This window comes from Serinus canaria, chromosome 4 (assembly GCF_022539315.1).
Source record: "Serinus canaria isolate serCan28SL12 chromosome 4, serCan2020, whole genome shotgun sequence".
Taxonomy (NCBI): domain Eukaryota; kingdom Metazoa; phylum Chordata; class Aves; order Passeriformes; family Fringillidae; genus Serinus; species Serinus canaria.
This window is the reverse complement of record NC_066317.1, coordinates 62,152,862-62,167,424: the sequence shown is the minus strand read 5'-3', so window position 1 is coordinate 62,167,424 and position 14,563 is coordinate 62,152,862. Positions and strand designations below refer to the sequence as shown.

The 14,563-nt window shown below is 35.9% G+C and overlaps 1 protein-coding gene across 2 annotated transcripts in view; it reads left to right on the top strand.

Moving 5' to 3' along the window:
- Positions 1–13,614, top strand: part of GRK4 (G protein-coupled receptor kinase 4) — a 38,805-nt gene extending 25,191 nt beyond the window's left edge. Inside the window, exons 10-16 of one of the 2 annotated variants that reach the window (XM_009099093.4) lie at positions 449–486; positions 3,010–3,099; positions 3,651–3,859; positions 4,663–4,800; positions 5,400–5,537; positions 7,694–7,816; positions 9,240–13,614. In XM_009099093.4, coding sequence (XP_009097341.2) covers positions 449–486; positions 3,010–3,099; positions 3,651–3,859; positions 4,663–4,800; positions 5,400–5,537; positions 7,694–7,816; positions 9,240–9,293 — 790 coding nt within the window. In that variant the 3' untranslated portion in view covers positions 9,294–13,614. Of the gene's footprint in view, positions 1–448; positions 487–3,009; positions 3,100–3,650; positions 3,860–4,662; positions 4,809–5,399; positions 5,538–7,693; positions 7,817–9,239 lie in introns of those variants that run through there. The other variant, XR_007777395.1, reaches the window with a different exon arrangement.
- Positions 13,615–14,563: the final 949 nt, after the last annotated feature.

Sequence of the window (14,563 nt, the reverse complement as noted above, 5' to 3'; positions counted from 1 at the left end):
TACTCTTTGTTGATATTCTGATGCCCAGAGGTGAAATATAGCAAGGGGTCAGCATCAAACTGCAGCAAACACTTCTGTTTTTTCACTGGGGAGTTGTAAAGCTGATACTCCTCGGGAGAAATGTTTTTCACTTATGAGCACAGATTTGGGTGTAAATGCTGGTTCTTTATATCAGGTTTTTAGTGTTGTGTTGCCTTTGTTAATGTAAATTAAGTAGTTATGTTAATGGAAATTAAAGAGGATTAAAGAGGTCAGGGACAGTGGATCTAGTTCTCTGGTTAAACTATTTGTATTATAGGCCATCAACTTCACAGCTTTTTTTTGTTTATAGGTGGAACTGGAAAAATTGCTTCAGTCAGAACCAGGAAGTCTTCTGTTGAATGTGTTGCACTTGAGGGCTAATAGTTTTGTCTTTGTTTAATTCACTTTTCTGTTGCTTAATTTGTAGAGACTTGAAGCCTGAGAATATACTTCTTGATGACTGTGGTAAGTAAAAATTAAAACAACCATTTTGAAATCAGGAATTATATCTCATATACCAAGCCAGAAATGTAAGGGATTTCTTTATAGTAAAAGAGACCTCATTGATGAATCTTAATTTAGCAAAAAAAATACTGCCTTGCTTTTTACAAAGCAGGGGAAAACTTTGGGGGTCAACCATGATTATGTAAAAAGGGTCAATTTTCTACCTTCAAATGGCTACTTTTTCCCTTTTGCTCCTCATTTTCCCCCTCCTCTTGATTTAATATCAATAAAATTTCTATATGGATTTGTTTTGTTTGTCTTTTCTTCAGCTGTGGAAACATGATTTGTTAGATATGGTGGGGGGGGGGTAAAATTTTACTTAGTAAACCAGAATGTTTAGATAGTTGGAAGAAATCTGAAGTATTTCTGTGATAACATTTTGACTTAAAAGAGGTCTGATGGTCTCTGATGCATATGTGGCTGGAAGGAATCAAGGAAGTACAAACAATATGAAGAAATGTTTGTAGTCTTTTGTTTGTCAAAAGCCAGATTAATTCTCTTTAATGACTTTGTGTGCAAGTCATTACCAGAATCTTTTGAATTGACTGTGGAACATATGCAGGAATTCTCTTCTAAGCTGTGGATTAATATTGCAAGTTTGTTCTTGTAACTGCTGAGCATTTTAGTTGAGGAAAAACTGTTTTTGAAGTCATTAGCACAATATTTTTTTTAAAGTCAGCATGTTATGACTGATAAATTTCAAAAAAGATGATGCTTGAGAGAATCACTTTCCAAGAGCTAAAGCTTTGCTAGACATCAAATGCATTCTTTAATTTTTCTCTCCAGCAATGTCTTAGAAAAGCTGAAGGCTTCTTTGAGGAAAAATGTAGCCTTGCAGGACTGCACTAGAATGCTTCCTCTCTGCCTGGGATATTTTGATCTAGTTCCAGAGAGCACTGGAGACTAATTAGAAAATTGCATCAGGAGCTCAGATCTTGCATTTAAAAAGGGGTTCATCAGATGTCAGGGAGTAGAAGAGCATCTGAATGTATTTAAAATAGCATTTGCTGCTCCAGAGCATTACCTTTTTTCCAACCAGTATATAAAATGGAACTTGACTTTCCCTATCTCTGTCTCTCTCTCTCTCTCTCCCCTGATTATCTAACACATGTACATAAAAAATTAATATGCTGTAAACTAATATTGATGCTTTAGAGGTTTTTGAATGCCACAGCATATATGCACAAAGGTTGATTGGGCATTAGAAAGGGCTACCCAGAGAGGTGATGCAGTGTCCATGCTTGGAGGCTTTCTAAATGAGTATTTAAAAAACCTGAGACACCCTGGGCTGCGTGCTTGCTCAGAAGGTTTTTCTAGAGACCTTCTGAAGTCCCTTCCAGCCTGAATCATTCTGTGATTCTGTGGTGTTTCTGTAAACAGCAGTATCCCTCTCCTTGTAACCAGTATTAGAAATAAGTGTGGGGTTTGCTTTTTTTTTTCTTTTTGGCAATGAATCAATCTACAAAATTGTTTTAAAATTGAATTGAAAATGTGATTGTCCTTTCTTCTGTCTAGACTTTTACATTTTTATTGAGAAAGTACCTTATGTGTTTTTACATTAAAATGTCAATACAATTCTTGCCTTGAAATGTCTTGAATGTGCTTGAAACAGTTCAGGAGTCTATCCAACAAAGAATGGGAATATCCATGAGAATGTAAGGGCGAGTGGGGTGGATTCATTCCCATTGTCCTGCTTGGACTGGTTCCTCACTGAGCAGAGCATGACAAACCAGTCTATTGCCAGATGCTTTCTGTTAGAGGTACAGCTCTAAAGGCCATGTGTGATAGGGGAAGGTCAGCTTGAGACATTTGGCTGATAAAATGCAGTAGAAACTGTTATCCACTTAGGAGTGATTCATGAGAAGAGGAAATCCCAGAATTGAACTGACATGTTACCATATGAATAATTCTGAGTAGGTTATTAACTGGGCTGCTCTTGGTTTGGAGTGGGAGTGGAGATATCAATTCCAAGTACTAATGTTTGGCATTATTGGGGTACTTCATTACTGGAAAACAAGCACTCTCAGTACAGGCTACAGTTTTGTCACATTTGGAATAAATTAAGTTAATTTTGAAGTTTTACTAAGGAGTCAGAAAGCTAAGTGCTTGTGGTGGGTATGCAGAATGGAAAACCACAAGTGTCTGATGCATAGATGCAGAATCTGAAATGAGCATTTCTGTTTGTCCAAGAATAGTAGCCTATGCCAAAGCCAGGAATTAGAGTTCTTAAGAGCAAATTATTTTTGTATGACCTTCAGAAAATCAGTTATATCTGTGCCTCTCTTTCTACACATTTTTAAGGAGGAGCTGAATAAAACACTCTTTCCAAGTTAAGTGAAATAAACTTAAGGCTATATGAATCTTTTGATACTTTGCAGTGGGGTTTTTTATGAGGTATGCAATAGAATTTTTTTTTTTAAGTGATAATACTTAATTATTTTGCTTCAATTATTAGCTGACTGTCATTTATTTTAACATAAATAGGACATATCAGGATTTCAGATCTTGGATTAGCTGTGCAGATTCCAGAAGGTGAAACTGTCCGAGGACGTGTTGGGACTGTTGGTTACATGGGTATGTAAAGCATCCTTTGCTAATTACATTTTACCAGAAAATTTGCTTCTGTGAATTTAAGAACCGTATTGGACCTGGATTAGTTACTAGACATGTTATGGGAAGAAGAAAGGTTATAATATGCATTTGTAGATGTTATTAATTATAAGCCTACTGATAAACTTGAAAAATTAACTGAAAATTCCAGCTTTAGGCAGAACTTTAAGGAAGCACCTAATTTTTTTCTGAGATTCAAAGAGATTTATGGTCACAGGTAAACAGAGAAATTACTGTGACAATACATTTCTTTCCATGCTTTGGAAAACTTAATTCTCAAGTTGTTTTTTTTTTTTCATTCTCTAAAGAATACTGAGCATTCAAGAAATTAAGTTTTTGTCTTGAATATAAACAGAGTTCTCACTGTAGAAATTAAAGTTTCTTTAAAGTACAGAGGAGTCACACAAACATGCCTGCACAGGGCCCAAAGAGAATATCTAAGAGTTTTTCCAATACACACAATTAGTCAATTTAAAGTGAAATGATGTGGGTGTGTGTTTGTTTTTGTTTTGTAGCTCCAGAAGTGCTCAAAAATGAGAAGTATACATTCAGTCCGGATTGGTGGGGCCTTGGCTGTTTGATTTATGAGATGATTGAAGGACAGTCTCCATTCAGGAAGCATAAGGAAAGAGTTAAACGTGATGAGATTGACCGGAGAGTAAAGGAAGACCAGGAAACATACTCAGACAAGTTTTCAGAGGAGGCAAAATCCATCTGCAGGATGGTGGGTGAAGAGACATAGAGGTTTGAAAATTAAATTTCTAATCCTTTTAAAGAGACCAACTACTTTATTTTAAAATCTTAAAAAACTTTCAGAACTGGATTTCCTAAACCTTTCTTTAGTTCACATGAAAGTTTGTGATTGTTCATGAGCTGTTCAGTTATCAAACTTGAAGAATTCAGAACTTTTCTCAAGATGAAGGAAAGCTGCATAAATTGATTATTCATCCCATGAATGAAATGGTCAAGTACTGCTTGGACCACTTGTTATTATAGATGGAGTGCAATAGCATGCTCAACTTGGATACTGCATGGGAACAAGTGGCTGAGTAGTACATCAGTTTCTTTGCCTAAAACATTATCTACAAGACAATTTTTTTTTCTATCTTGCCTGTTCTTAAATTTATACAGAAAGCTTCACAAGTTTTCTATACTAGTTAATGCAAGATATGTGCATTACTTTAGCCCATAGGAAAAAAATATAAGTCTGTATTTCCTGAAAGGAAAGCCTACTGCAAAGTCTGTACTGTAAAGTCTTCTCAATATGGCATCAATTAAAATATTTTCATATAACTTTGGGCATAATCTTCAAATCACGTGCTTTCAGGAGTTCTTTTGTTTGTTGAAAATACTTTGTTCCCAGAATGTTGTTGTTTGGGTTTCCAGTTAATTTTAAATTTTCCATTATAAATTTAGTTAATAAGAGGCCAAGTAGCAAAATAAACTGATTGGAAGACATTATATGTAGATATTTTTTTAGTTGTGGGATTGTATAATGGATCAGCTTTTTTTTCCATGTATCTGCAGTTACTTGCTAAAAATCCAGGGGAACGACTGGGTTGCACCGAAGGAGGAGCTGCTGCTGTAAAGCAACATCCTATTTTCAAGAACATCAACTTCAAGAGGCTGGAAGCTAACATGTTAGAACCTCCATTCTTGCCAGATGTAAGTAGGTGAGACAGATTTGATTAGTATCTAAAAAGGCAAGAACTGTCATAATTCTGTTAGCAGTCATGTGAACTCCAGAGAAACCTTTAAAGTTGGTTACATTGGTAGGAGAATGCCATTGTAGCTATTGATGATAACTAATTGTTTTGTGGTGTTTCATCTGAGATCCCAAAACAATTTACAATAGTGGTATTTCCCTAGGGAGCTTTGTAGCTGATTTCTTACCCCATAAAAGTCCCCTTCCATTGCTCAGATGCTGAAGAAATGAGGAATAGCTTTGAAGAAAATACTCCAGAGTTGAAAGGAAGGTGACAGAAGATGACTGAATTATGACAGCCACTAAGAGATTCAGACAAGCTGTTTCTGGCTTTGATATTTCTTTTCTGTTACTTGCAGGATAGATAGAATTGCTCAGGTGACTTATGAAGAGCATCTTTGTATTTCTGTTCCATAGAATAATGTAATTTGGTGATCAGCAGTATGAAATGTAAAATTGCAGACATATTGCTCCCTTTTGCTCATCTAGAGAAAATAAAACCAAACTAAAAGTCCCCAGATCCAAAACTTCAATGAAGTAATCTTGTTTTGTACTGCAGCCACGTGCCGTTTATTGTAAAGATGTCCTGGACATTGAGCAGTTCTCAACAGTAAAAGGAGTGAACCTGGATACCACAGATGATGACTTCTATTCCAAATTTGTGACGGGTTGTGTCTCAATCCCTTGGCAAAATGAGGTAATGCACATTTCATAGAAGATTATTTTCTTTAGTACAGCAGTATAGAATATTTAATAAAATATTTCATTATAATGATTTTCTCTAGGAGATGTAAAGAGCTTTCTGTTTTAGACTTCTTTGCTGAGAGGCTTAAAAAAATTTTTTTCCAAAAACATAAGGAACTTGCTAAAAACTGAGATTTATCGTAAATTTGCACAAATAATGTCTGGCATCTTGTCATCATAGGCACAGCTTACAGAACAGTATTAGTATCTGTAAGACGACTCTTTTCTTGTACTTCAGTCCCATGTTATTCAGTATTGCTGTTCACAGGAGAGGGATGGAATGTTATTCCAAGTGTTCAAAAACAAATAGTTGCAGTGCAAGCTGTTTGTGTATAGCCTGTGTATCAATAGAGTATCCAAGTGACAGCAATACAGAATTGCAGACTCACCTTTTTCAAGGTTTCAAAACAAACAGTTCAATATCAGTTGAATCAGACTTTCCCTTAAGAGTTTGTTTTGTGTGCCTAGTGAATGAATATTCTAGTAGTCTGCACAGAGTACTAGAATTTTGCTGCCTCTGCATGCAATTCAAATCCTCTTTACTGTTTCAGCAAGGGCACTCAGTAACAATTACTTCAAATTGTAGTTCTTGTTATGAATGCCTTGTCCTCATTATAATTTATTTGTGACTTTCTGAAATTACTATTGTCTTGAATTCTGCTAGTGTCATTTCTCTCCCAGTATGATTGCATTTTATTTAAAGCTTGAACACAAAAGATGAGCAATTTCTGAACAATTTGGAGGAAAAAGTACATTCCCCTCTGTTTTCCTTTTGTTTTTTTTGTATTACATTAAGGATATTTGAAAAGGTGTCATTTGACATAGAGAGCTTTCACTGAGAAACAGTGAACCTTGGAGAAAGAAGTATTTCCTATACTATGTTGTAATTCTAAACTGCAGAATATGATCTAGTCATTAAAAAATGCACTGCAGCTTCATAACTAACCCTGCAGAGAGGGATAAAGTTGGAAGTAGTTGTGGAATTCTTGTGACGGCAATTCCTTTTCTTCAAGGAAGAAGTGCAGATTTCATTGTACATTTGTGCTTATTTTTTTATTTTTAATTCATGTTACTGAGGTTTCCCTCAAATTTTTGCCTTTCAAGACTTTCTCTCACCATTCCATAATTTACCCAATGTCCTGGTTTACAACAAAAGCAGGCTGCATTTCTTCTTACTCCACTTTATGCCCTCTCTCCCTCTACAAGGTATATTCACAGTCTTAAGCTGTGCCAAGGGAAATATAGGTTGGATATTAGGAAAAAAGATTTTTACACAAAGAGTGATAAAGTTCTGGAATGATCTGCCTGAGGAGGTGGTGGAGTCACCATCCCTGGATGTGCTTAATAAAAGACTGGATGTGGCCCTGGGTGCCATGGTTTGGTTGAGGCGTTAGGGCTGGGTTGGACTCGATGATCTTGAAGGTGTCTTCCAACCTTGTGATTCTGTGGTTCCTTTGCCTGCCTGCTGCTGTGACAGATGTGTACCAGTGGCACTTACTGGTAAATGCCAGCTGAATTTGGGCATTAGCCATTACCCCCTTCTGACTCTGCCTGTTGGTTACATTTTAGCACTCTTCCTGCTGTCCTTTCTGTACCCAGTAATTGTGGTTTTATTTCTTTTGTTTCTGTGTACACAGACAAAGATTATTTCAAAATCCCTTGCTTCTCTCCAGAGACCCATCTTCATTATATCTTTTTTTTTTCCTCCCATGTCATGTTTATTAAAATTAAGTTCAGTTCAGGGCATAGAGATATTAGATTTTTTTGGCTGGCCTGCTCTAAAATGAACAGAATACCTGAAAGGAAAATCTGTTTCTGGTTCTAAAAGCTTCTCTTTATTGCATCATGAGCATAAGAAAGGCAAGAATGCAATAAAAGCAAGAGAGTACCTGACACCTGTGTGAAACTGCTCTCATTGCTATTCTTTAGTTGGTTGAGTGCACAAGGAGAGTCAATGTCAGCTTTGTGCTTCCTTTTGGAGACAGTGGTGTAGTTTGGCTGATGAATTTTTAAGTGTTAGGAGTACCCAGACAGAGTAAATAGATAATACCTGGAACTTGTTTGAGAGGCTTTTATGGATATTTCATTTATATTTCATGTATTTCAAAGATGATTGAAACGGGATGCTTTGAAGATATCAATGCATATGAAACTGATGGTACTGTGTCACCAGACAGAGAGAAGTCTCCTAAGCCAAAGAGAGGCTTCTTTCACAGACTTTTTAGTGGAGAGGTAAGGGCATTTATTTTCTTTCATAAGAAAATTAACTTCCATTCTTTTTTTAATTATTATTAAATTGTGATAGGAAAACCAAGTTGCTCACTGCATAGTGAAACTAATGAAATCTGTTTTGTTATGGCGTTGCCCCTCCACCACATTTCAGAAAGTATGGCAATCCCTATAACTACAGGAAGCTTTCCTGCCTCAGCATTCTATCCTCCTCTAGTTACCTTGGTTCTGCTAAAAGCTGTGCTCTAGAGCTTCCTTTGCTAAAGAGGTTAATTTGGGTCTTGCTTCTTATATATTTTACCATTATTTAATGAAACCTGTCTACATGTCTTCAGAGATAATTAAAGCCCTGCATAAAAACTAGGAATAAGTAGTAAGTTTATGAGCAAAAATAAGTATCTATCCAATAAATATGTAAATAAGTAGAAATATCCCAAAATAAATGAGAAGCACAATGAAACTAATGTTAAAATATCTTAGGCCTCACCAAAACAATGACGTAATAGATCTTTACTAGCTGATAATGCACAGCCTTTTCTTACACACAGACTTCTGCTCTTAAGTAGAAGAATTTCCTGTTCAGAGAATTGAGTATTTACCACCTAGAAGACACATCATGTATTGTAATTGTCTACAGGATGTAAGAAATAGACTATTTGTAAAGGTTTGCAGTTGAAGATGTTATATACAATTGTGCTTGCTCAGTGTGCCTGCACTTAGAGAGGAAATATCTTGAGAAGCTTGAGTATATTCCAATAGTGAACACTTGGGTAGAAATTACTTTTGCTTTCAAGCAGAAATGGAATTTTAAAATGGCTAGGTGCATATTGTTAAGTAGCCACAGCAAGGCTGTGTATTAAAATTGCATGAAGAAATTTTTTGTCTTCAGCTGGCAATTCACCTTTCTAAAATGGTACAATGCTAATGGAATGTATAATAGTACTGTCATTGTACTGTCATTTTTAGTTCATCTATTCTAATATACTTTTCCCCCACTTTGAGTAATGGAATAGAAGGGAGGTTGAGTGTACTAATATTCTTACATAGCTAAAGCTTGTGTCTTACTGTAGTCTTTTCCAACCAAAAATCAGCAGGATTTGTACTGTCCCAAGATATTGTTCTATGTATTGAGAAGAAGTCCTAAAAAATGAATATGATTTGACAGTTTTTAGTTGGTTTTGAACTCATAGTTAATTGTCTTTTGAAGCTAAAAGAAGGAAAGAACTTTAATTAAATTTTAACAACTTCAGATTTGGGCTCGAGGTTGGGAATTACTTTTGAGTTTCCCAAAGCATTTGCTTAGGATGGAGTAAAATGTGCTGGAAAAACACCCCTCCCTGCCCCAGCCTTTCTGTGCCCCATAAATGAACAAATGAACAACAGTGTTCGTTTTGCAGCTGAGTTGTCTGTTTGTCTTCTCTTGCAGGTCTGCTTTAAGTCTGATTGCAGTGATGATGAGCAGGAGTCCTCCAGACTTTAAATCATTTTAGGCTCATCAGAAAGGATGAGCAAATGTTAAATGTTTTATATCTCTGTAGCAAATTGTATTATATATATTTTTTATCTGAGTTCAAGGATTTTTGTACATTTGTACTTCATTTGTTTTAAGATGTATATTTTCACTAAAGCTTAATTGTACAAAAAGCAATGAGTGCCATTTGAGTGAGTGTGTTTCTGTATGTATTTGATTTATCTTGATTATTTTTTCCCAGTGGAATGAATCTAGAAATACTAAAAGAATTTTAAAGCACAGAGATAGTATCTATGGCATCACTGTAACTTGACTTTGTATGCTCCTGGTAAAACTCTTCTTGATCATTAGGATCTTTATTAGCAGTTTTCTTACAGTAAAAGTGATGTACTGATAAATTTAATAATTCTGGTATTATCCAGCAGCATGGCAGTGCTATTACCTAATGTATCTCTCAAGCAACTGCTAAGAGAAAAAAGGAATTCAGTGCACTGTGGCCAGCTATTAGGAATTGCTCTTTATTATCAGGCTCTGTAGAATCTCTTTCTGTATTTCTGTATAAAGAGAACTTTGAACATTTACCTTAATCCTCAAGCTGAAGTATTCCATTCCTCTCTTTCCTACCCATCTTACACATCCTCTCCATAGAGTTTCTTGGCATGAACCATCCAAGTCGACCTATGCTAAAATTTTATAACTATATTTTAAAAACTTTGTTGTCTTTACTGAAACGATTTCTTTTTACCTTGGGGACACAGTTTTATTTTATTTTCTGTAAATGAAATTGTTTTTAACTCCATGTAGGATGTTATGATTTTATAAAGGGGTAAAAAAAAAGCATGGGCTTTTCTTACTAATGTCCTCTCTGCTTATGTTGTAATATGCAATGTTCTAGGGTTGACAGTGATCACTGCCACTGGGGGAAGGGCAAGGTAGCATTAAGTATTGAATTTAATTATGTAAGTATTTTTTATAGCCTTTCAAAACGGAAACATTAAAATATGTCTTTAATGACTGCTTAATACAGATGTGGAGCTGGTATTGAAGTTTGTTATGATTACCTGATGTCCATTAGTCAAACTGACAAAAGCTGCTTGAAAGCTAGGCAAACTTCCATTCTTCTGCACTCACTGTAGGTCAGACCCTTTGTTTTGTAAATTTATAGTAAAACTATTCATCTGGATATGAGACTCAAGAGCACATTTCATTAAGAGCCTCTTCTGTTTTTAAAATTGAGTTGGGTACTTGAAATATAATGGAGTTGGAGACATGATTTTAATTTCATATTTTGTTCTGTATTCTGAAGATTTGTCTCAACTGTGCTTGCATTCAAATGTCTGGGGCACCAACTGGACCACACATGTATTGTACACACAGAGCAACTGAATAGCCCCCCCCCACCTCAAAAAGGTCTCTCTTGTGATCTGCAGACCCACTGGAAGGAACTTCAGCTGCTTCTGAGAAACTCACAAGATATATTTGATATTCAAGCCTATCATCAGGTTTTAATTAATGGTATTTGGTCTCTAAAGACAAAGTTTTAATGGATTAGAATTTGAAAAAATTGGAAAACCAGTGTGTTGCAGAACCCTGCTGGGGCTCATCTGGTGTCTCTCTGAAATTGTTCCTCTTGGCTACCATGCCACAGAAATGAGGAGTGAGACTATTTTCCTGTGTTTTCAGTGCATTTTTCCTCCAGTCTAAAACAGCACACAAGACAGCAAAATTACTCTTTTAGAGAGTACAAAGGGAGACATTGGCAGAGAGAGAGAGAGAGTTTGAATGAATTACTGGAAGACGGTCTGATGTAATAGTGAAGGGATGGGAGACTTGACAAATATCTGAACTAAGGGTGTTGGCTAGAACCATTATGTGTGAGACAATGAGCTGGCAGTCTGACCTGACCCTCTTTATTTTGTACCACAGCAATAGAAGAACTCTAAAAAGAGGGGAATGGAAAAATGGGGAAGTAACAAAAGGGTTTTATAGATACCTACATGGTTGGAGAAGCCATCGTTTCCCTGATTAAGGGTTTTGAAATTTTATAGGCTTGCTGTTCTGAGGCAAAGGTGACTGAATAAACACCAGACATGGAGGGTGACAGTTTGGATTTAATGTCTGTATAGAGTAACTTGAAATTTGGGCAAGAATACCAAGGACAAAAGCTGAATAATTTTTATGAAGAAAATTGGTTCTAACAGATTAAAAAAAAATCTGGAAGTCTATTTATCATGTATTTAAAGTTTTCTTTATGGGATGGAGAAGAATCTTAACTTTAAAAAATCATTTCTCTATTTTGGAGTGTTGAGGCTTAACATTTATTTTCCAGGAATCTGTGAAGAAAGAGGGCTAAATGAAAAGAAAAGGGAAATTGTTCCTAAGAAGTGGTTATTTACATGTCTGCTTCTTTGGATAAAGGAATTCCTGGTAAAAAAGTGAGAATTTGTTTGTTTTTATGAAGTTTTACTTAGTTTAATTTCACAAGTTTTTTCTTAAGTTCAGAATAGTACTTACTGATTTGTTTTGAGTGAGTACATGTTTGCAGGATTATGACCTAATTCCATTGGGTTTGGGCTTTGTTTTTTCTTTTGGTTAGTTGATTGGTTCTTCCCCAATAGGCTCAAGATGGCATTATTGTACTATAAATTTGTCCCTTTTGGCTAGAAATACAAGCATGTAATAATGACTGCATCTTATCTGCTGTGAATCCCCTGGAAAATTAGAAAAAACAAGGAACTGGAAGGATCAGCAATCAGCATAAGTCTCCTTAGTACATGGAGGGGAAGATGTTATGCTTTTTAGTCTAAGGTGATTATATTGGTTAAAGGCCTGTACTGGAGTAGAAGAAGCTTGGAGGTGCAACCTGAAAGCAGGGAAGGGCTAAGGAGAGGGGAAAACACCTGAAAGCAAAATATCACAGTGTGAGAAATTTAATATGAACTTGGCTCTTGATTTTTTTAGGACAAAACTGGGACAACGAAGGGGGAAAACAGCAGGTTGTGTTTGCTGATTTTGTAGCCTTTTACTTCCATGAAACTGTTGGGGTGAGATGGGGGAAGCCAACATAACTTCTTGTAATTCAGCATGACTTCACTCTCTAGACCAATGTATTAGAAGGCTTTAATAGCAGTGAGACAATCCAGTGTTCTACTGGTGCAAGATTTGGAAAGACCTATGGTATTCCATGGAGTTATTTCCATGAGATCAACCCTCCTTTCCTGTGTGTTTCCAAGCATTTGTGTATGTAAATCTTCATGTTTGCTTGTGAGTACCTGAAACCTCTCTATTTAGCTCAAAATTCAGAAACTGTGAAACAATGTACCAGTGTCTTATTGGTTTTCTTAATGTTTTTCAATGTTGTGACCAGAAGAATAGAATCTTCATGCCTCAGGGTTGTTTTTTCTATTAAGAAAGCTGTCAGCTTCTCCCTGCCCATTGAGGTGTGTTCAAAATAGAGATGGTGTTGTTTCTGGATTATAAAAATAACAGAACAGTCTCAGCTGAAAAAAGGAGCACTTAAAACTAATAGGAAGTAGGAAAAAAAACTGTGGTTTGTCTGTACCAACAAGAGTGTTATTGACAAACCTTAGCCTTTAATATCTCGTCTCTTTTTTTTTCCCCTAATCATTCTTGAAACAGTAATCCTGGTTTTGAGTATGAAAGAGAATTATCTCCAAATCAAAATAAAATCATCTGGTTTTTAAATCAATGATAAAGGCAATTAAAACCAACTAACAATCCATTCTTAGAATGCACTTCAATTATTTTTCAAACTACACTGATGTAAGAATTTCCTCATTGCCATTTGTATGAACGGAGAATACTTGTTTACAAGTTACTAAAATATGACAACAAAAGTAATATTTTTCTATAGTTTACAGTTTAGCATTATATTAATTTAACATTGGAATTATCATCTTTATTTTAGTATAGGTTTTCAGAAAACGCTTCTCTTTAGGAAGTCTAATTCAAATTACTGGAAAGCATTTTTAAGCTGAAGTCATATTTACTTTGATTTTAATTACTCACTTGGCTTATTTGGTGATGATGATGTATTTTCAGTTGAATGAAACATTCTTTTTTATTTCATAATTGTTCTTGTGGTGTAACTTAAGTTTTGTACGTGAGATGTAGGTAACTTTTTCCCATGATCCAGTTGTGTCCAAAACACCAGAATTCTTTCCAGGCATAGAAAGCTGACTGTTAAGTGTGATGTGTTACTTCCAGCATATCCAACCACTGACTGTTCCTGTGTGAGCTGTTTTCCTGGACCTTCTAGCATTGTAATTCCTGAAATAAAAGCAAAACACTGCCACATATCTCAACCACATGTATTACTGTCTAATGTGATTTTTTTACCATGTCTATCATGGTAGCTGAGACACAAAAAGAAAAAAAAAAAAAAGGAAAATTGTAATTAAAATAAATTTCCAATTTCCTGAAGCAGAAAATGTCTCCTGCATAGTGTAAGCTTTTTACCAATGTAAGATAGTCGAATCCAGGAAAAAATGCCCTAGTTCTGCTGTACTGACTCAACTGATACCTTATCTCATAGTCTGGATCTAGATTTCTGCATAAATTTCCATGTGAAAAGACAGAATTATCGGCATGGGCTGTTTTTCATTAGCACATTTATTGTAATTTTATAACATGAGTTGAAGGACAAAGCCCCCAAATGCTCTCCAAAAGGGCTTCAAATTAAATGACCTTAAAATGACACAACCAGGCTGTGACATATTGCAGATTATCCGTGCATATGCCAAACCAGTGGGCCAGCAGTCTCATGGAGTAGGACCAATTACCTGCTGAATTGTTCATGAAAATGCAGAAAGGCTGGCCAAAGTGGGACTTCAGGATAGGGTGAAAAATACTCTTGACATGCTCATCTTAAAAACATGAAATCAAGAGGTAACTTAAGAGACAAGATAAAAGCATGTTTCTTTTCTTTTTCTCCTGGAGGCTAAGATTAATTAGTTGTCATCCCCTAAATTTCAGATAATCTTTTAGGTATGCACTGTTAATTGGAACTTCATTTTTCTTTGAGGTAATGCCGACTTTACAAAAACGCTTCTTCTCTAATCCTGCCTTGCTTTTTCTTGCCCCTTGCCTGGTTTACATTGCTTTATTTTTGCCAGTGCAGGTGTTGTGGGGCAGATCATTGACATGATACACGCAAAACCACGGATCAGTTTGGTCCGGGAGAACCTACTGATAAGGTACTCACCAAAGAAAAACCTGATACCCTGAGTTACCTTCACAGCTAAAGAACCGCTCAGCCG